At 43.1% G+C, this 22,203-nt stretch overlaps 1 protein-coding gene across 5 annotated transcripts in view; it reads left to right on the plus strand.

The window, feature by feature from the left end:
• Nucleotides 1-22,203, plus strand: part of PITPNM2 (phosphatidylinositol transfer protein membrane associated 2) — a 70,935-nt gene that overhangs the window by 10,650 nt on the left and 38,082 nt on the right. For all 5 annotated transcript variants that reach the window (XM_054392717.1, XM_054392718.1, XM_054392719.1 and 2 more), the window contains exons 2-6: nt 6,371-6,585; nt 8,280-8,401; nt 10,192-10,425; nt 16,870-17,193; nt 20,158-20,253. In XM_054392717.1, coding sequence (XP_054248692.1) covers nt 6,371-6,585; nt 8,280-8,401; nt 10,192-10,425; nt 16,870-17,193; nt 20,158-20,253 — 991 coding nt within the window. The remainder of the gene's footprint in view (nt 1-6,370; nt 6,586-8,279; nt 8,402-10,191; nt 10,426-16,869; nt 17,194-20,157; nt 20,254-22,203) is intronic.

The raw sequence follows: 22,203 nt of genomic DNA on the forward strand, positions 1-22,203 counted from the left end.
TGAGAGTGAAATCTCCATCAACCTAAATAATGGAAACAGTTAGGAACATTTTTTTCCTTAAGAGATTGAGAACAAGTAGTTTATTCCTCTCCTAGCCTAAATTTTGTTTCTTAGCCCTTTACATCTTAGATGCCTTTGTACTTACTTTCTAAAACTGAACAGAAACAACAACAAAAAAATTGGGCTGATTAGTGGAACCAGATCTTAAAAGCTACCCAAGGAGGGCAGGAGTCATCCATCCTAAGCAGCTTCAGGCGTTTTTTTGTTGTCTGGTGGATTGTGGGGAGGCAGTTTTGGTTTTCTCTGGTTCCCAAAGGACAAGTCTGTTTCTGGGGACTTAATTGGCATTTGTGGTAGCCTTGGCATCCAAACCAATGAAAAAATAGTACTAGGCTGTAGAGGATGTTTTCTTGGCCTCTCTTGCCACAGCAGTATGAGCAAGTATGTTAGCAGGATCCTCTGGGGATATTTGCTGTCGTGTTTTTGTTCAGTGGTTACACAGATGGCTTTACTGTTGTTAACTGAAACCATCAGCTAGATGTAAACCTTTTGTGTCCATCTCTGTGTCTAAATGGCATAAAAAATCCCAAAACTTCAGAGTTATTTTAATGGATTATCCCAGAAGAATTGTCTGAGCTATCGAAATACCCAGTTGTCAAGTGGGAGCTAGAGGAGAAAAAACAACAAGCAAACAAAACAAAACAACAAAAAACCCAAACCCAACCCAAAACTTCTTCTGGTTATTGCTTCCAGACAATGATTTGTGTCTTCATTATTCATGGACAATAGGTCTACTAAGCATAGTGCTGTCAGTCTTCATAATTCAAATAATTTCATACCAAAACTCCCTGGGGTCATTAAAGTAGGCCATGGAAGTGTGTAAATACATTGCTGTAAAGCACCAAGAAGCTTCATAGTTAACCTAAAACACATCAACCTTTTGTAATCACTATCTAACTTATTTAGACTGAGGGGTTGTGCTATAAACAATGATCAGTGGTAAAAAAGGTAAGATTATAGCTATAATCTATTTTTAAAAGCTTGAACAATGTCTGGATCTGTGCAACCTACCCAGTCATTACTCTTCTCTGCAGTACCATTGAAGTGCTCAAAGTAGCAAGTGAAAACGAAACAACAACAAACCCAAAACAACTTCAGGAGAAACGAAAGCCCTGAGCTGTTCGTGGAGGCTCTCAGTGTATGTGCCTGAGCCCCAGTGCAGCCTCTGCTTGGCTCCACGGCTAAACCAGGTGACACCAAATTGGGTGGGATTGTTGATCTGCTTGAAGGCAGGAAGGTTCTGCAGAGGGATCTGGACAGGCTGGATCGATGGGCCAAGGTCAGCTGTATGAGGTTTAACTGAAGCAAGTGCTGAGTCCTGCACTTGGGTCACAACAATCCCCTGCAACACACCAGACTTGGGGCAGAGTGGCTGGAAATCTGCCCAGTAGATAAGGACCTGGAGGTGCTGGTTGACAGCTGGCTGAACACGAGCCAATATGCACCTAGGTGGGCAGTGAGCAAAAACTAGAACATAGGAAGTTCCACATAAACATGAGGAAAAACTTCTTGACTTAGAGGGTGCTGAATCACTGGAACAGGCTACCCAGAGAGGTTGTGGAGTCTCCTTCTCTGGAGATTTTCAAAACCTGCCTGGACATGATCCTGTATAACCTGCTCAGGGTGACCCTGCTTTAGCAGGCGGGTTGGACTAGATGATCCTCAGAGGTCCCCCTTCCAGCCATCAGCTGTACCCCACTAGAGAAACAGACGAATTGCACTTAGTCACCTCGTCCCACTCATCTGTGCCAGGACAAATTTGCTGGACTAAGACTTTGCAAGATGTGCTCCATGTTGTTAGCTGTTTGACTGGGAAGGGGGATAGAAGATCTGAGAACTGATCAACCTGTCTTTGCTGGTGGAAGGCCTTGTTTATAGCCATTTATCTCCTGTTGAGAAGGACAGATGATAAATGGGGTTGGGCGAGCCCAATGTTTAGATGACATTCATGGGAATTATTTAACTATGATCATTATGGTGAGGTCATGTGCTGTGTCCCATGCTATGCTGCTGTGCCAAGAGATTTATTTTAATAGAAGCCTTTAAGTAACTGGCATTCTTGCTAATCATGGTGCATCTGCTTCTCTGGGTTCCCTGTTATGAGTAATTTAATGCTATTACTTTAGCTGGAAGGGATCTGTGTCACCATCTGTCCTGGAAAGCTATGGATGGGGCTGTGCAGAACATGGAGTTTCATCAGCAGAAGCGAGGGACTTCTAGAGGGATGACTGGATTTTCTGTTGTCATACAATATAAGATGGTTTACTGTGGTGGTGGCTTAGGTAACTTGCATAGCAGAGCTGTGAGCCACACTTTGATTTTGTTTGGGATCATTCCTCAGATGTTTCTGAGGAAGATGTTGGTTAGGAGCAAGGAGGAATGACACAGGCAGCTGGCTAAATAAAGTCTCTATTTCCCATGGAGGCATGGCTCTATGAGGCTGAAACCTTCACGACTGACACTAAAATGCCTGCACATCAGCCACTCCCAGCAGACAGCTATTCTTTGGAGAGTGTTTGCCAGACACTTCTCCAGCCAAATGCTTTTCCTAATCAATGGTTATTTTTTAATTGTTGTTTACAGACCACTTCCATGTAACAAGCCCTTTCCCTGCTGTAGCAGAGTCACAATAAGCGTGAAGAGGCTATATGGTTGAGAAGCAAATTGCTCTTCACTTCCCTAAGTGCTGTGCTTTCACCGTGGGGCTTAGCACAGAGTGTCATCCTGATCTCAAGTGCCTGTGGCTGATGTCTTTGTTTTCACTGTCTGAGAAACCTATCTTCTTTTTGTCTTTGTGACTGGTTGGTAATTGTACCCTTCACCATCTGACTTTTTCACTTCTTCTTGACCTCAGTGCTAAGGATGAGAGTGTGCAGGGCTGGGAAGCAACTTTGTGTGAGTTTATGGTGGGGAGTTTGATTGTACTGTCCTTCCTAGTGGTAAGTGATGTTGTGTCTGGAGCACAGATTAGCCTTACTCAAGAGTCCTGGCTCAAAAGATAGTTTGGGATATAAAATTTGCAGCTCTAGGTTCGTTTTTTGTTTTTGTTTTTTTTTTCCTCATTCTGCAGAGGTAAAGCTCTTACTTCACATTCATCTAAGAAAACGTTGTTGCTTCCTCTTGTCATATATTATGACAGTAAGTGACAAGCAGGAGAAATATGTATGGCCAAAATCTGCAACAGGGTGAAAGAGGCTATAGGCTGGAGTTTGTCGCCTGGAAATGCTGAAGGAGGAAGCATACCCTGCTCTCAGAATAGAGTTCGTGGTTTTCTTCAGGTGCATATAGGTGAATTAAATAACCAGAAATTAGAAGTGGGATGCAAACTGACTTCTGCAAAGAGTCTCAGTTAATTTGGGTTTTTCCCTTCTTCCCTGACAAAGTGTTGGGACCTTAACACTGTGCCATCCATCACATCTCCCACATTCAGACAGCTCTGTCTGGGAAGCTGAGTGTTAGCTTTACTAAGTCATGTGGAAGAGCTGCTTATGGAAGTATTCATGTAAAGAAGTTGGCCAATGTTGCAAGTTCACCAGGGTTCTAGCTGTAGGGTGAGAACCACAGAGCTCATCTTCCTGTGAAGACATTTTTGTCAAATCTGGCTAGATATAAGAAAGAGAAGTGGAGAATGTTAGTGTTAGATGTATGTGTCTGGGCTGTTACAGCTTCTGGGTTTCAAATGAGAAAGGTTCAAGCAGAGGTCCTCCTGAGTATGGATCAGGCCTCATAGTTAAGAAAGTATTGAAGTTTGTTTTCTGAACTGATTTGTATGTAAACCATTTCTTCTTGTGTTGAAACAAACAAACAAAAAAATTACTCAAGCCTATAGGGAGGCTAAGGATGGTCTGTCTTCAAAGATGGGTAATTCTGATCAGTGCATGGATCAGAACACTGCTGTTTGGGGGCTGAGGTCACAGACAAGTGTCTGTATTCTCTTTGTGCCAGCTTGAATCTTCCTTTCATGGAGAACTTGCAGTTCATGAGACCATCAGAGCCAGGCTTTGATTTGAGTGCTCATCTTGAGCCTTCTCAAGTGGATCAAGTTGAGGAGAAAACTTGCTTTGGTCCATCTTAAATCCCTCAGGAAACACAACAGAAGAAAACAGTGTTTAGGGAAACTGTTTTGAGTGAGGGTGACATGATATTGCAGGGTGATGCCAGGGACCTCAATAAATGGAAACACATCCTGCAGGAGAGCTCCTTGCCTGCTGCTGATCTGTTTGATGGGAGCAGAAGTCTGGATCAGCAACACAGGATCTTGAACCTTCAAACTTACGGTCATGGAAGCAGCTGGCCCTTTCCATGGCTCTCAGAAGAGCTTCAGGAGGTGGAGAGCTGTAGGAGGAAGGCAAGGCATGCCTCAGATGTTGCTCTGAATGGAAGAGTATGAAATTGAATTCTGAGAAAGAAAGCTTAGAGGATGTTTTTTGTCCATTTTCATATCAACCATGGCTGTTAAAACTGTCAGTGTTTTAGTTCTGACTCAGTACAACTGTTTGTGAATCTGGAGACCCAGTTCTGTGTAGGTCCTGCTTGGCTCAGTCCTAGAAGGTGCTGAGTCCACACTGTGCTTTGGATTTCTTTTGAAATTGTAAAACTCCAAAATATATCTTAGTCCCAGATGAGGACTTGCAGATTTAGCTGTAATTGCTGGTAGTCTTGTGATCTAGAATTGAGCTTTAAGTCCAGCTGGTGAACCTTTCTACATTGTGATAACTTAGCAAGATGAGAATCCATCTTTCCTCTGCTTATGATTTTCATCTGCTTCTGGCATATAATAAAACTCTAGATCTCCATAATTGTATCAACAGTTTAGAGCAGATGCTGCGCTGTTATTCTGTCTGACACATCTTCTATGCCTGCCTGGGTTACTGCCTTCTCCAAGACCTTTAAATTACCCAGATTTTTGGGTCATCAAGATTATTTAATGTTATTGTCATAAATATTTGTACAGGGCTTGGTCAGTGCTTACATAAGAGCTGAAAGACAGTAATTTGTTTTAAAAGGATGTGTATTTTAATGAACTGCCAGCTGAATGTTAGGAATAAACTGTAAAAAAGTGGTTTTCTTTTGCAGGAGTATTGTAGTTTGTGGGGTGGGAAAAAATGACTGTTTAGATTGTCAGTTGTTTAGTTCTGTTGGTTACAGCTGTTTAAATGCAAAATTGCTTGAGAGCTCTTTTAAAAAGAGGGCTGTTTACTTCTGAATAGTGGTGTTGGCTTATCATCCTGTCCTTAAAAGATAAAAAGCTGAACTCTTGCATCTTATTAATCATTTTCTGTTAAACCATGTTATCCTTTAAATTGTTCATATGCTGAAAATGAGAAGTTGTTATTGTGTTACATTTCACAGTTTCTTCTTGGTTAAAATTCCAGTTCTTTTTTCCTTAATTTCCAAAGTACTGCGCTCTCAAATACAAACAATAAACTCCAAATACTAACAATATGAATCTGTTGTTTGGAAATGATGAAGGTTATACATCATCCAATCTGCTGAAATGTGTTAGAAATGAATAAATATTTGCTTTGCGTCTAGCTCTTCTTAGAAGCACTGAAATTAGTATTTTTTTTTAATTGAAGGAATTTTTGCCAGCTTTCTCAAAGAGGGACAATAGTACAAATAAGCCAAAATATGGAGGCTGCCAGGGGGTGCTGTGTGCATTCTGGCAAACTTGGGTTGTTTCTTCTAAATGTCTTAATTAGCAAAGCAAAATCTCCAAGCTGTTCTTGGAGAGTTGCTGCCATGCCAGACCACAAGCAACAAGCCCCCGAATCCTGTGGTTTTAGGTCATAAAATGGGCTTTAGTACTGTGAGATTGCACCTAGCATGTGTATGATTCTTCACACTGATACAACACCACAAGAATGCACCAAGGCAGACAAACTCCCCTTCACTGTGTCATCTGCTGATGCAAAAGACATTTGTGCTGTTGAGAGATTCACAGCTGGAGCCAAGGTTTAGTTGTCCTCTCAGAAGGAGTGATAGGTGACCTGTTAGAGGAGCAGGGATTGAGGTGTCTTCATTCATACTGTCTAAGCTCCAAAAGTTCTCCATTCCATCTGTCTCTTAGTGTCCAAATGCAGAGTTTTGTAAGATCTGTAATAAATCATGTCTTTGTTCCTGTGTTGGCCAGATGAGCCTCTAACTCTTTCCTTTATAATCTCTAGATTTGCTAATCTTCCTGCCAGGTGCTGCTACAGTTCTGCTGTCTGTATGAAGCTCTGCTCCAAAGGAATCTTCCCCAATGTTCATAGACCTTGCTATGTACAATGCACTGGAAGGACTGACTGTGATGTATTTTCCCTTTCAGAAAAAGAGCAGAGAAGAGACATGTGGGGAAGGCAGTGGAGTAGAGATCCTGGAGAACAGGCCATACATGGATGGACCAGGTGGCAACGGGCAGTATACTCACAAAGTGTACCACATTGGTATGCACATACCCAGCTGGTTTCGGTCAATATTGCCCAAGGCAGCCCTGAGAGTGGAAGAGGAATCATGGAATGCATATCCTTACACAAGGACAAGGTAGAACTTGGCAAAACACCTAGAGCTGTTTCTCTGCTTTAGAGAGAGGGGTTGATGTCACTGTGTGGCAATGACATCTCTTCCATCTCTAGTAATAGAAACAGAATAATTTTGGTTGGAAAAAGACCGTTAGGATCAAGTCCAAACATTAAATATCCATTAATAAATAATCATTAATATCCTTTAGAGAAACTGGGGACAAGTCCTAATACTCTTTACACAGTGCTTAATCTCAGGAGTGTGAGTGTTGCCTGGGCTGCCTGCATACATACTTGAGAATCTGTGGCTGCTTGCTCTAAAATGTGAGCTGTTTTGTCCATCAAAGCGTGGGAAATCTTGAATAGTTTTTATTTAGTTCTTGCATCCTGCACTGCATGTTCCACTTAACATTGCAGATCTCTGCTGGCTCAGGGAAGTTGTAAATGTACCCAGTGATGGGACAGTTGTCATATCGAACACTGTCAAGTAAGACAGGATTCGTTTGTTCTAGGGGGAAAAATGTGGGGAGAGAAAAATCTTAATCAATAAATAAATAATTGTGCTGGTTCCTTCTGGGAACTGTCTTACTGTCATTTAGCTAGAAAACAACTAACCTACAGACTGTGGTTTTCACCCTGAGATGGGAAGAGTGCCAGAGGCTCTGTGGAGCCCTCTTGGGACCTCCTCCTCTCAGCTGAATTTTGTCTGGGAGGACTTCAGATCCCCTGGAATAAATAGCCTTTAAGCCAGTTACTCTGGTTTCCAGCATTACTCCTATTCCAGGTTTAGAAGTCTGGTTCTGCTGCCATCTTTCATAATAAAAAGGCTTTAATGGATATTTGATTTTTATAAAAAAATCTGAAAAGTGTCATAGTTCTGTGTTAGCTGATCCCTACAAGTAACATTAGTCTGGGGAAAGGTGCCCACAGTCACTGTCTGCGTACAGGCTCATGACTAAATGTAATGGAGCTGTCTGACTTTCAAGTGATTAAAGTCAACTTCCAGTCTGGTTTTATCTGTTCTCTTGAAATGGCCATGAGTCAATTGGTTGGCCAGGAAACCTGGCGCTGCACAAAACCAGTCTGTCTTTTACTCTGCCATAGATTCCAGGCAAGAGCTTTGCTTTTCTCCTGGTAGAGCTGCATTTCCAGGGTGTGCTTGTACCAGTGTCTGTGTCATAACATAACTTGTTAGGTTAGCGGGCCTAAAAGTTACCTCCTTTCTGAAAACTGCTTTAAAAACAATCTGTGGTGATAATCGTATCCTGGAGCAGACATTGCCAAATTAGATTGCAGTGTCTCTGCAAAGTGAGATGACTTGGTGGTCCCCTTGAGTTTTCCACTTGCTAGTTGCCATCTGGGAAGTTGTTTCTTGGCCAGTCTGGGTGCTCAGCCTCTAGTAACTGTGGGGTGCCCTCGTATCTTCTCACATGTAATCCGTGTAACACCTTGTGAGGAGCACAATCCTTCACAGTGGGGTTGGAATTTTAGCAAATCTCAGCTATTCCAGCCATGTGTCTGAGGTAAGCTCATGTCTTAGGTTAGTAAAGAAAATCTCCTTTATTTGTACAGTTGGTATTTTAAGCATATCCAAACTAAAAAGTTCATGAGGGCTGGCTTGGATCTGAGGCTGATTTTGTACATTCTAGAAAAGCATTTTCTCCTCTTGCCAAGATTTGCAGGATTTACTGTAAGCTGTATTGTTCTCACTTGCAGGTATACATGTCCTTTTGTGGAGAAGTTCTCTATTGATATTGAGACATACTACAAAACTGATCCAGGAGAGCAAGCCAACGTGTTCAACCTTTCTCCTGCAGAAAAAAGACAAACCATTCTAGGTGAATAGTCTTCTTGGTTTACTGTTCCCTTGTTTCTGCCTTTTTTTTTTTTTTCCCTTTGGTATGTCCTATCTGCCTGTTCATCCCCCTCTCCAACACACACCTGCACTGGCATTGGTGTCAGGCTGCAGGGTAGGATTACATCAATTAAAGTGAGGACACTGAGTTCTCTTCTATGCTTGATGTAAATCACATGGAAATAATTTGAATCCCCCCTATCTGTAAATCAAAACTGATGCTTTTTCTTATTTGTGCAGCTCCTGAGAGGTATAAGATATCTAACAATTTTGGGGCTGATAGGTAGAAACAGTCATAGAAGAGGAAAATATTGCTGTATAGTCATAAAATCACAAAGTGTGTTGGGTTGTAAGGGACCTTCAAAGGTCGTCTAGTGCAGCCCCAGTTGTGTAGCTAACAACATTTGTGTAGTTTCTTTGTGAATCTGAAAATTTTTCCTGTCTGTGCTTCTGAAACAAGACAGTGTGCTTCAGTTTTGCTTCCTCTTTTAGTTTTGCCCTCATCCAGGTTAACACTTCAGCCTCACAGCGGTCTTTGGAAGATCAGGTTAACGAGCCTTATATAAGTGAGGAATGGAGGAGAAAAAGAATCATAGAATTGTTAGGGTTGGAAGGGATCTCAAGGATCGTCTAGTTCCAACCCCCCTGCCATGGGCAGAAAAGGGAACATCCTATAAAAAGGCAGAGAATGACAAGTGTCGTAGCCGTTCCTCTGCCTCACTGCCCACCATGGTCTGTGCCCTTGGCATCGCCACAGCCCTGCCTGCGTTGCAGGGAGCGCTGGCGGTACAGCCACGCAGGACTGAACCGTCCCTTGCTCTGAAGGTGCTGAGACTGGAGAAGTGTTAAGCTGGGGACTTCTGGCCGCAGCAGGAGTTCTGGGGAGGGACATCTAGTGGCTGCTCTGGCTTCTTGAGTGCTGTAGATGTGCAGGATACAGCAGCAACCCTGTTCAATTTTACTTGAGTGTTATGTGATTTAAATCCCTTTGATTTGGACTTCACTTTGACTCTCCTCATTCCTCAACCTGTCTAATTGGGCTTTCAGTGCTGAACAGGTAGGCTTGAGTCACACTGCCTCACTGAGAAGTGTCAGAAGAGCTTTGGTTTCTTGGGAAGTGGGATCCTGCCCTTCAGATGCTTCTGCTGAGGTCTGGGCTGGAGCACCTTTAAAATACACTCAAATCACTCTGCTCCCATTTTGGTTTCCACTTCTCTATTGTTGAAGTGTTAATTAGGACTTAAACTTTCTGCTTTCCACAGTACATCTAGTCTAACAATAGCATGTAAGGAGTTACCAGTAACCTCTCTTGATGGGCACCAATGATAAGATGTTCAGTGGGTAGTGCCTCTTCCATAACACAGCTAAGAAAGGGCAGGTCAGGTGTATTTAACTGTCTCACAGTAGACGGAGCTTTGTAGCATTGTGAGTGGTGTTAGAAAAGCTGAAAGATGGGGTGTGCAAAAGGTTTTTTTTGGACATGGAGTGTGCAGGTCTGCCAGAATGCCGTGGATCTGCAGTTATGGTGGGCAAAAAACATCTCTTTGGAGCGAAGCCTCTGTTTGCTGGAACTGCGTGTACTAGTTCCTCTGGCAGAGCTGATTACTGCCCAGCAGCAATGTATAAACAATTTAAATATCAGTTGTTTAAGTTAAAAGCAACTAAATCACTATAATGCTTCTGGTATTTAGTAAAACAGAAATAACTCTGAAAAATTATGTTTTCTTCTTTTATTCAGGCAAATCTTTAACTGCTTCTATTCTCTTTCTGTAGATCCTATTGATATTGTCAAAGACCCAATCCCTCCACATGAATACAAAGCTGAAGAGGATCCAAAACTGTATAAATCAGTGAAAACTAAAAGAGGTCCCCTCTCAGAAGACTGGATTCAAGAGTACAAGAACAATCCTGGAAAATACCCCATCATGTGTGCATATAAACTGTGTAAAGTCGAGTTCAGATACTGGGGGATGCAGTCAAAGATCGAGCGATTTATCCACGATGTTGGTGAGCATTTATAGTCTTGCAGAGTTCACTGTCAGCTCCTTAATGTTATTTCTGAATTGAAACACAAAGGTGAGATAGGTGCAATGTATCATATCCCAAGACAGCTGAGTGAAGACATTCTCAGATCTGATTACTCTCTTGTAGAGCTGTGGGTCAGTTCAGACAAAATCATGTTATTTATCACTCATATGAGTCCAAACCACATGTAGCCACTGATAGGTTTTCATGTCCTGTGTAGACAAGATGCTGTATTCTCTGTTTTATTTTTAGATAAGGATTTGTCTGTTAAACTTTGCCAGATAGTTCTAAACGTCTGCCAGTTTTCTTTAGGGTGAACAAAATTCTGAAGGGCTGCCCAATGAAATATGCTTCACTTATGAGTCCAAAGTGGTTCTAGAAAACCACGACCTGAGGTGTCCCTGGTTTCTGCCTGCCTTGTGACAGGGCTGGTGGATGTCTGTGTAACCATACATCTCTGTCCCCAAAGCTGCAGCGATCACGGCCCCCTGCTTTGCTGTGTTGTGACCCACCATGGGTCGTTGACAGCTTCCATGAGTGAGTAAATGTGTAGCTTTGAGCCATCATTCTTGGGTCACTGCTTCTAAGGAGGTATTGTTTGTGTCCCAGGAGTAACTAAGTGCAGGTAGTAGCAGTGCTGGCAGTAATTTGTTCTTCGCAGAAAGTCTGTAACACAGCTGATACCGTTTCTGAGCCTTGCCACAAGAGGCAGGATCTATGGGCATGTAGAAAACCTAAAGAATATTTTGAAGAAGTATTCCCATCTAAAAAACAACAACAACAAAAAAGTCATAAAGAGCTATGTCTCTACTCTGGCAAAGAAATGGCCAAAGAAAGGCTGTGTAAAGGATTCTGCCTGTTCTTTGTACGCAGTAAATCCTCTTGTGTGACTTCTACAGCTGTCCTTTCTATATGCAAAACTTACTGGAAGTGCCTGGTGCTGATACAAATAGCTTTATAGCTCTTTTTAGTCATGCCATGTTCCCAGGGGCTAACGCTGATAGAGCAGCAGTGCACCACTGAGTAATCACAGGGTGCTTTCTTCAAGCTCCTTTGGTTTTCCTTTACCCATAGATGGAAGCTTTTACCTATTACAGGCTGTATTGCAAATGGCTCTCTGCAATGAACTCCCTCGAGTTTGGGTGACATGGGTTAATTTAGTGTACTCCAAAACATGGGGGCAGAATAACAACTCCATTGTGTCCCTTAAATGAGAAAGAAGCATGTGACTCTTCCAGTTGTTCAGAGGTGTTTGGCATAGATTAAACTGTGGTCCCTTAGAAATGTTTCTTTTCTTATTCATGAAAGATTGCCTTCCATTTTCCTCTTGATTGAGGCTTTTCCAGAGCCAGCTAGCTCATTGTCTGCCTTTCAAAAGCCTTTCCACTCTGTTATAATGATGGCAAATACTGTGTTTCAGAGTGGTTAAGATGCATAAAATCAGAAAAGTCTGTAAGACAAGACAAAGTTGAATGAGTGAGAAGTGAAAGCAGAAGCTTTGCATATCTACAGAAGATGTCTGACCTTCCCCTGCAGTGATGGGGAAGCTATTAGGGAGTGGGACAAATGCCATAGCAGGTGTACCAGACACAGCAAGGTATGAGGATGTTTAAGTTGGAAAGATGTGGGCTACAACATAACTGGTCAGGCTGATTCGCTGATACCGGTTTTGGGGGTTCAACTGGTGACTGAAAGCAGAAGGTGTGTTGTGCCAGAAGGTGCATTAGTGCATTGTGCAGTCGATGGTGGACCGAGCTGTCATGTGCCAGAGATGTTCCTGTGGACCAGTCTCTCAATGGCAATTTTTCTCCTGGTTCCTTTGTTCCCAGTTCCTGCAAATTTGTTTCTCGGGGCACGAGCGACCTCAGTGCAGGATCACCAAACCGGCAAGAAAAAGGTGGCTGAAGAGTGGGATCCAACCCTTGCCTGAGGCAAGGAGCAGTACTTAGTGGTGGAAACTAAAATTAGAGATTGGGTTGAAAGAAGAACACATTGGAATTTAGTGATGGATGGATTGTGATGCATGGAAAGGCTACTGAGCACAGAGGGAGTAACTCTGGGGGATGCTGTTGAAACATTCTCATTCTTACTGAGTGCAACAGCCATTTTTACTGATGACTAATTGGACAGTTACTCAGTGCTTTGACAGCCTGAGACACAGACTAAAATTGTGGGCTATTAGTCTACTTGGCTCTAATATTTGCATGCTTTTTTACTCCTTTCTCATAGAATTTAAGTTTAATTGGACTGGCGCTGCATAATGTTCTGCTCCCACTTGCTTCCTAATGGTGCTCGTGGGCTGTGATTCTTTTGTTGTTAAACAAGTGTGTTGACTGTATATGGGTTATTGATTATATACTATGGCAGAGTGTGTTCCCATCCCAGTAACAGGAGCTCTGTCAAAGCCACTGCATCTTGGGCAAAATATACTCAAATTGTTGGCCAGTAATGAAGTGGAAGTGAGTTTAAAAGCTGGTTTGCAGAACTCTCGATTTACTAAAGCATTCACATGAGTGCTTCTCATCTGGAAGAGCACTGCCTATTGAGGCCTGCAGGTAGAGATTTGTCTTTCCAAGGGTGGGCAGGATGCAGTTAGCATGATGCAGATGTGACCACAGGCTTTTCTTTGTGAGTGGGCTGAGCAAGGGAGGGTAGGGAAGCAAGCAGATACACCTGCAGGTGGCCTTTGATCAGATGCACACAGACAAATAGAACTGTACTGGGCAAGGTCATGGGATCTGTTTTGACTGTTGAGGAAATAATGTACAGGGAAAATGAGACATCCTCTGTCTGCTGAGTGCTTTATGAAAGGTTTTGGGACACTGCCATTTGGTACATAGTTGATGCGTGTGTGAACAGTTCCTTTATATGGGTAGTTGAGGGGGTTTGGGGCAGGCTTAGGTGGAGGGTTTTTTGATTTGTTTTGCATTTTTGCATTGAATTTGTTAAATTTGAAAAAGAAACCCAGAACTACAGACAAAAGCACTTCAAATTCAGCTGAAGAGTCTCCTCATGGTCATTTACAATTCCTTTTGTAAGATCAAGTTGATCACCACAATCTGCAGACAAATCATTTACAAGAGTCAGCACCTTATGGATTCAGCCAGACTCTGAGTTGCTGAGGTGGGGAGTTGAAAGGCAAGTGATTTGAATGTTGGCACCCTGCTAGACTCTTAATAGATGATCTGGCTGCACAGCACAGTGGGAAATGTTATTAAACCAATGCAACAATGACAAACACCTCTCAGCTGGCTTTGCGTGTGCACATTCGTGCACGTGTGCTCTTCTTGGGCTTTGTTAAAGCAAAGCATTGCATGCTCTAGAGAAATAGCAGTCTGATCATTGCTGATATTACTGGAATCAGCTGATACCTGCATCCTTATAAAAAAACTGTTCACATTATTTCTGATCGACGTCAGTGTGTCACTTGCCTGCTGAGGCTGTTGGGTTATCCTCTGATAATACAGCATTGCTGACACATCCCACATGAAGGCCAGAGGCTAGGAAAATCATCTCAGTCTTTTTGACTTTGTAACTAATCTGGAAGGATAGAAACACGAGAGCTATGATGCCATGCCATCCTGTTTTTGAAAGAACAAGGCTTTGAGGAAGGGTCTTTTGGGTTGTCTAATCGAAGAGATGTGAGTAGTGCAGATGGGGAGGTCTGTGGGATGGGAAGGAAGCACTACAAGCGATTTTTGTGATCTAAGAGATGAAGTGAAAGAAGGCAGAGGGGAACCTCAGGAAACTGTTTTTTACCCCCAAGTGGTTTTCATTTTCTCTATGATGTTATTCCAGTAAAACAAAGATATGTGGTCAGTGGCATCTGTGCTTTTACAGAGAATTTCTGAAGAGTTGGTGCATTTTACATCAAGGCTGGATCCAGGAGCATGAGTGGAGGCTGCTGAGCCCTGGAACAGGGGAAACCTTGGGATGAGAGCATGGGGGCATTCATTTCTGTCTCTGCTCACAGTTCTGTTTTCATGATGTTTCAGGCAAGGTAGAAGTGGATATTGTGGATGGGGAAAGGATGGTCGTGTTGGCACAATTCTGAATTATGCAAGGGAAATATTTTTGTGGCTATCAGTGTGGCTGTGTTGGAATTTTAATCTCCATCTTTAAACTCTGCTGGTTGTGAATCATAACAGGAGATGAAGAGGCTAAAACATTCTGTAGTTCTGCAAAAAGTAATCTGATGGGGGAAATAACTCTGAATCTTGACGAAGGTCAAAAGGAATTAAATTGCCAAGGCCCCTTGTTCTGCCCCCAGAAGGTCACAGTCTGCTGGCTCAAGTTTGCCTCTCCTTGTGTGCTTCTTCCTTCTGAAAGTCAGGCAGAGAAATGCATGAAATATTGATAGATTTAATCTTACTGTGCAAATGAAGTTCAGGTTGAGCTGGTCCATTGCATTAGCTGCTGATCTCAATGGCTATTTCCTCCTGATAGGTTCACTTGTGATAGCTGGTAGCCTGAAAAGCTAACCAAAAAGCAGAGCAGACAAGGTGTCCAGACCTGGAAGGAAATATACACAACTAAGCTTTTTGATGTTTAGAAACAAAAAACATAATGACTGAAAACAAAAGGGGTGTTTAGGCTGAACTTCATAGAAACTGTGATAGTAGTGAGATCCAAGATTTTCTGTACATGTTGCTGGTAACACCTTAGAAACCCCATGCTCCTGGAAATGGAGGGTGGCTTGCAAGGGGCATCTTTCCTGTTGGTGGTGCTTAAACAGCTCTATCTGCAGCTCCTAAAACCTGAATTATTTTAATGTAGCCTATTGATTGCTCTCTGTCTTGTAATAGCAGTGCTGGTGGTGTGGCCTGGGCCAGGGTCCTGATTAGAGTAAGAGGACAGCTCCCCTATGTGCCAGATTCTTGGCACAGTGTGTTGCTGCTCCAGGCTTAGCAATGCACAATTGTGGATCCATAATCCCACTGGTAACAATTTTCATTGCTGCTTTTGACATGTCTCTTCTTCCTAGTACCAAGTGATAGGACAAGAAGAAATGGTCTCAAGTTGCACCAGGGGAGGTTTAGGTTGGATATTAGAAGAAACTTCTTCACTGAAAGGGTTCTTAAACATTTGAACAAGCTGCCCAGGGAGGTGGTTGAATCTCGATTCCTCGAGGTGTTTAAATGACATACAGATATTATGCTGAGGAAAATGGTTTAGCAGCAGCCTTGGTAGAATTAGATAATGGTTGGACTTGGTGATTTTAAATGTCTTTTCCAACCTTAATGAGTCTGTGATGCTATGATCTCTACCTCAGTTTCCCAATAATTAAAGGGGGGACAATATTAATTGATTCCTCCCTCCCCCTTTTTTTTTCCTTCAGAAGAGCCCCCAAGGATTAGTTTGTCAGTATTTATAGAAGCTTTTAAAAGCACCATTACTGCTGTGTGCTCCCATTGGTAATAAATGGAAGTTTGGAGCTTTGACCTGTCATGAGTTTTTAAATAATAATAACAATGGTTGAAAATCCTGAGTGACTGTTTTAAAAGTCACTTGGTATGATGATGTTAGCCAACAAGCCAAAGTCTGGGAGGAAAGTTTCTGTTGCCTGGTTAGGAGCATTCTGTGTTGATATGGAGACAGTTCTTCCTTTCAGATACGTGATACATTGAAATATTTTAAATTGGCTTTACCCACTTCATTTTTCTCATGCAGCAGAAGACAGATGGTATCTGCAAAATGAGGCATTTTTATTCCCTCCCTTACTTTGCTTTGCATGCCATTATCTCAGAAGCTTGTATTTGTGATGCTGTTTCCCTGATATATAGAAACGAAGTACAGAAACCAGGTTTCCAAGGAAAGGGAGAGACTTTAGTCTTAGCACTGCTGCTGTAGGATGTGCTTCTGTCAATTGAGGTGGGCTGTGTAGTGTTCATGAAGAAGCACTTGCAACTCTCCTGAATTCAAAAAAACTTTTTTTTTTGTTTTGTTTTTTTCTGGGGGGGGGATGTGTTTTAGTTTTTTATATATTGGCTTTATCCTTTTCTTTTCTTTCCTCTTCTGGGACATGCTTCGCTGCAAAGGCTGGATCCAGAAGCTACAACTTCCTAGAACCTTATGCAAGTTGTAGTTGTGATCTGTGTGTAGCTCCTCTTTGATGGAGCAGGCAGTCAAATCAAAGTCCTCCATCCAGAGTTAGGAAATCCCTTCCCAAGTTAAAAACAGTCATAGAAGACTGGCTAATTTTTGAGTGTGTGGTTTCTTATCAAGAACTGTAGAGACAAAGTGCATGAAGTGACCAATTTGCCATCCTGATGCTTGCTATATGAAGGTCCTTTACTGCAGCTTAGAACGTTGTGATTTTGCTGCCACTGTAATATCCTTGCTATAAGGCCTTGAGGCTTTGGAGAACAGGGCAGATCAATTGCTGCAGTTGGTGGCACTGGTGACAGGGACGTTTTGACTTTGCAGGCTTGCGGAAGGTCATGGTCCGTGCCCATCGGCAGGCATGGTGTTGGCAGGATGAATGGTATGGGCTCACCATTGAGGATATCCGGCAGCTGGAGAAGGAGGCACAGTTGATGCTGGCTCAGAAGATGGCTCAGTTCTGCAGTGAAAATGATTCTGAGCAGCATGGAGTCAAAGATGCTCCTGGTGAGAAGGATGTTGAAGCCAATACAGTTTCACCTGTTGACACAGAGGGTGCCACAGGTAACAGCGAAGCAGCCTCTGGGAGATCACTCACCAAGCAGTGGTCCACCTCTTCCAAGTCCTCACGATCTTCAAAGAGAGGAGGTAAGATGCGGATGATGCTCTTATGAACTGCATGGAGGTTGGGCTGTTGGGAGGTAGGACCATGTCCCCATGTATGGGGCACCTTCTGGATTGTGCATATTGCTCCTGTGACCTCTTTTAATCCTAAGACCTTCTCTACTGCAGGCTCAGTCCTCTCAGGTAACCTGATAGGGGTTTGGGAACGTTTCTAGTCGTCCCATAACTGTGACTCAGTGGCACACGGCAGAATCCTTGCCAATCTCAAAAGCAGAGAGTTATGACAAAACAGTAGAGGAGTAAGCAGCAGCTGGCTAACAGTGCTGAGTATCAGAAGACAAACTGTGGCCTAAAGTTAGTGCTTGTTACCCAAGAGACACTGGTGGCTTTTGAAGGGCCTGGTCCTTGAGAAGCGTTCCCTTTCTGGATATCTGCTTGTCTGCTGTGTCACAGAACCAACCAAGCTGTGGGTCACTGCTAACTGTCAGGTGCCAGGAGGCACCTACAGCAGGCATCCCATGCTCTGTGGCCAGGGCTATACACTGCTACATTCATTTCTAAAGAGTATTTGGCTCCATGGGTGCTGCAATATAGCTCGCACAGTAGAGCACCCCAAGCATCAGGTTAAAGCAGATACCCCAGAAATGTAGGTGAGGGCTGCTGCCTTCCACTGGTGGTGATGTGTGGTAGCTGTTTGGAGACCAGACCTCACAGCCTGGGATTAGGTGGGACTATTGATCAAGTTTATATTCCCTCCTAAATACCACTCAGGGAGCTTTCAGGATTTTGCTGTTAAAGCTCCTGCTGTGGGTATACTGTAAAGACTCAGCTTTGAGTCCTGAATTCCCTCATTCTCCCTCATTCACTCTCCCTTTGGCAGTCACCCTTTTTTTTTTTTTTTTTTTCCTTTGCTGTGTTAACTCTTCCCTTCCTCAGGCTGTTCTGTACCAAGGGGTGAATCCCTAGCAAGGCACAGACAGAAAGCTTGAACCCTCAGCAATTGCTTCTCCTTTTAGTCAGGCACAGCTCATGGTGGGATAATAGCTCTGACAGCAAGAGCATCTTGAGTTTTCTGAAAACCCCAAAGGGTAGCATTTCTACCAGTGACAGTGGAAGGGGACATCTGGGTGAATGAAACTTCTCCATCTCTGATATGCACTAAATATTGTGAGTTGAGTCTCCATTTTTATTTGCCACTCCATCACTGATTTCGTCATGGGGTGAATGAGAGATGAGTGGTAGTTTTACCTTGCGATGACTCACTGGAGCAAGCCCCAGGGAAGAACCTACCAGATGCTTCGTAAATCATTGCATAAAGATGAAAATGCTGGCGACTTTGCACCAGGATTTTATACTGATGTGCCCATCTCTCATTCTGCTCTTTGTTATGAGCCCCTTCTTCCCCCAGCGTTCTCTGGAAGCTGTAGTTTTCAGACCTCCTAGAATTTCACTTGAAGGCAAAGGATGAATTTCTATTAAACTGTGGAATGTCTGAGCTCTTACAAGAAAAAGTAATGAAAGAAATGAATTCTGGTGTGCTGGGAAGTACGTCATGCAGATATTTTAATCCTTCTTCATGCTGGCAGCATAGTAACATATGGAAACGAAGAGGGCTGTCTCCACTTACCGCTAGCTCCAGCTGAAAAAGGCAACGCCTTTTCTCCAGAAGATCTCAGTCTTTTCTATACCATCTGAGCAAGACCTCTGGTGACAGCAGGACCCTTGTCACCGTCCCATATGTTATTAGATGCTCTATTTTTAGCAACTATTATGTGAGTGCCTTGACGTCACTCCAGCGTGAATTAGCTCTGCTCTGCCAGCCCCTTGCTTGCTGCTCCCTGAGGGGTGGGTGGTAGAGTAGTTGGGGGTTGCAGAGCTGATGCTGAGCTGCAGTTAGATGACTCTGCACAGGGTCTCCATCCTCTTTTCCTCTTGACAACCGAGTAGCAGAAGTAGAAGAATTTTACTTACATATTTAACACTGTTCCATCAATAGCATGAAAGGGCTCATGCAGCTGTCACAGTAGCCAGAGCCTTTCATCCTCTGTATGTGTGCTAAATGAGAATTTGTCAGTCGCCTTAGGTTTTTGCTGTGTGAGGTGAGGTGGCTGCTGTAAGTACTTTGTATGTGCTGTGTGACATGCAAGAGCCATCTGAGAGAGTGGAGAAACCCTCTCTCTCATTGTGGTCTGGACAGTGCTCCCTGCAGCAGCTGGCTGCTCTGTAACAAGTGCAGCCAAGAAGACTTCTGGCTGGATCACTGCTAAATTATATCAGGAAAAATGAAAGAAAAAACCATAATATGTTTATATTTAGCACAGGGAACTCCAGAGGGGAAAATGAGAGGGAGCAGGTAGGTGTGAGAACAGGAGAGCAAACAGGAATCAAAAGGGCCGTTGGGTTTTCTCCTCTCTCCGTCAGAACAGCCAATCTGACAGCTCCCTATGAAGTAGTTGGATAGCATGTTGCTTAAATCATTCAAGTTTAAAGTTTAAATAGATTTCTAATCCAATTTGTGTGGAAGCAATTTCCTTCCAGAAAACAGATTATTTCTGTCCAGGCTGCTCTGCTTAGCTACCTACCCGAAAGTTAGCAAAGCAGAGGCATGGTTTGTGTGCTGATTAGAGGCATGAAGAAAGCTTCCACTCAGCCTGCTTCCTTCCTAATTGCAAACTTTAAAACCCAGCTGATTTTTGCACGTCCTACTAACAATTATAAATAGATGCCATTCAAAATAGCATGAGGGTGATACAAGCAGCTTGCTTTAATGTAGCATCTCGCTGGCAGGTCCTACCAACAGTAAACAAACAGGATCTGTAAAGCAGCACACTGACATCACACCAGCATCATCGGGGTTTTGTGTTTTTTAATATTGCAGCAGGGAATTTTCATAGAGAACACAGGGCTCTTCCTCCAGCAAAGATCATGTTGGGAACTCTCTGTCATGTCGGGGTAGCGTGTCGCATACGGCTGTTTTGTGTTTTCCAGCAAGCCCCTCACGCCATAGTATCTCCGAGTGGAGGATGCAGAGCATTGCCAGGGATTCGGATGACAGCTCCGATGATGAATTCTTTGATGCACATGGTACGTGGAGCCTAAATCACCATCGTTTGTTTCTGAAATGGTGGGGTAAGAGAGAGGAGGGCAGGAGGGTGGGGGGTGAGTGGGGAAGGAAGCGAGACTTTTGTGCTTTGTTTGAAGCCTTTCTAAGCAAGGTATGTGCAGCGTCAGTGCAGCTTCTGCAAGCATCCCAGCATCGCCCGGCAGACACTTAGATTTAACGCAGCATTTCAGATTCAGCGTGATCTGTTTGAAGGGATCTTGAACAGTTTTAACCTTTGGAGCTGTGTTTTATTTGGGGCACATGAATGTGGGTACAATTCAGCAATACTGACCGGACAGTGGGTGTGTCACAATCATTCTGATTCAATGTGACTGATTCTTTTTCTAATTTATTTTTAAATGGTAAGAGGTATGATTAGTTCTCCTGTCTGGGCCTGAAGAGACCCAAGTTTTCCTTTATTAACTCCTTATTCTCCCATTCCAAGAAATGCAATAATGAATGCAACAAGGTACCAAAATTAATCAGTGTTGATTCCAGAATTCTCCAAGTAATTTTGACTTTTATTTATTAGCAGAAAGCTGAGTTGTTGGTTTGTTTTTTTCCCTCGGTGTGTGTATGTGAAGAAACCTTGTTTCACTGCACTCATTTTATATGTGGTACTTAATGTGTATTTAAGCCTGAAGGACTCTGTCTCTACTGACAACAGATGGACTCTTCTCTCAGCTCAGAATGCTAATCTAAGTTAGATGCACAACATGTGCTGATGAAGTTGGTGACCTTTCTGTGAAATGCAGTTGTTAGAAGATGACACCCCAGTTCTGTAAAGCAGCATTTCACTGATGTTCAGCTAGATATCACCGACATTCAGCTAAAGTTCAATCTAAAAAAACCTGATAGTATCATGTTCCAGAAGAGTTCTTGCATCAGATATTTAGACATGCATCTCAAGTTCTGGGGTAGAAATTGGGATGCTGTTGTAGAGCAGTGACTTGCACAATAGCAGTTCAAATGGCCAGGATGTGTCCAAAGGGAGGAATGTGTCCCTTGCCTGTAAGGAGAAGGGCCAACTTAGTTTAAATGTCTCCATTTATTAACTTGTGTACCATCTACAAAAGCTATGTAAGGGATTTATTGTAGCAATATACATACAAGTAAAGAGGAGTGAGTCATCCTAATGGCATCATTGCTATCCATCCTCTTTTTTGCCTTTTTAATTACTCAGTGATAAAACTGAGATGGAGACAGCTTTGCTTGGGATCCAGGCTTCAGGGAATCCCTGACATGATCCTAACAGACCCAGGAAGGAGAATTAACAAAAATGAGCCTTGTGCCACAGTTGGTATCAGCACCTCTGCTGCAATACATCTAGGAGCTTGCTCACAGCAAAAGCAGCTCCTCTCCTGCTCTAGCACAGTGTGTCTTCATGTACATACATAATGTCCTCTGCAATCCACACAGTTTGCTTTGAAAAGTATGATGGGATTTTGGCTTATGAGTTGAAGCCTTGATGTGTGTGCTGTTCAACAGAGCCCTCTCTTCAGGAGGGACCTCTTGTTGCCCCTTGGCCTGCAGATGACACATCCCAGCTCCAGGTCTGTGAGCAGGGATGAAGCACCACTTGCAGCTCATCCTGCCGGGGAGGCCCGTGGGGTCGGTACCATGGGAACTGGCACAGATCAGGATGTGAGTCAACACCAAGCAGAGTTCCTCAGAAGTGCTTCCCATATCTACACACACATTTCCTCACCGTGCAGTGGGCGTAACCTGAGCCTGAGAAGATTTCTTGTTGCTGGCTTCCCACTCATCCTCATTCACTGGCATACTCTGATAAAGATAGTGACAAATACAGTAATATCTAATATCTATCCTGTAATAAATGCTAATAATGAGAGTAATATCCCATTCGTAGATCACTTGAGGAGCAATAAGGGCTATAATTAAACCTCTCAAGGAAATAAGTTTAATATTTA

This window comes from Indicator indicator, chromosome 26 (genome assembly GCF_027791375.1).
Source record: "Indicator indicator isolate 239-I01 chromosome 26, UM_Iind_1.1, whole genome shotgun sequence".
In the NCBI taxonomy this organism is placed as follows: domain Eukaryota; kingdom Metazoa; phylum Chordata; class Aves; order Piciformes; family Indicatoridae; genus Indicator; species Indicator indicator.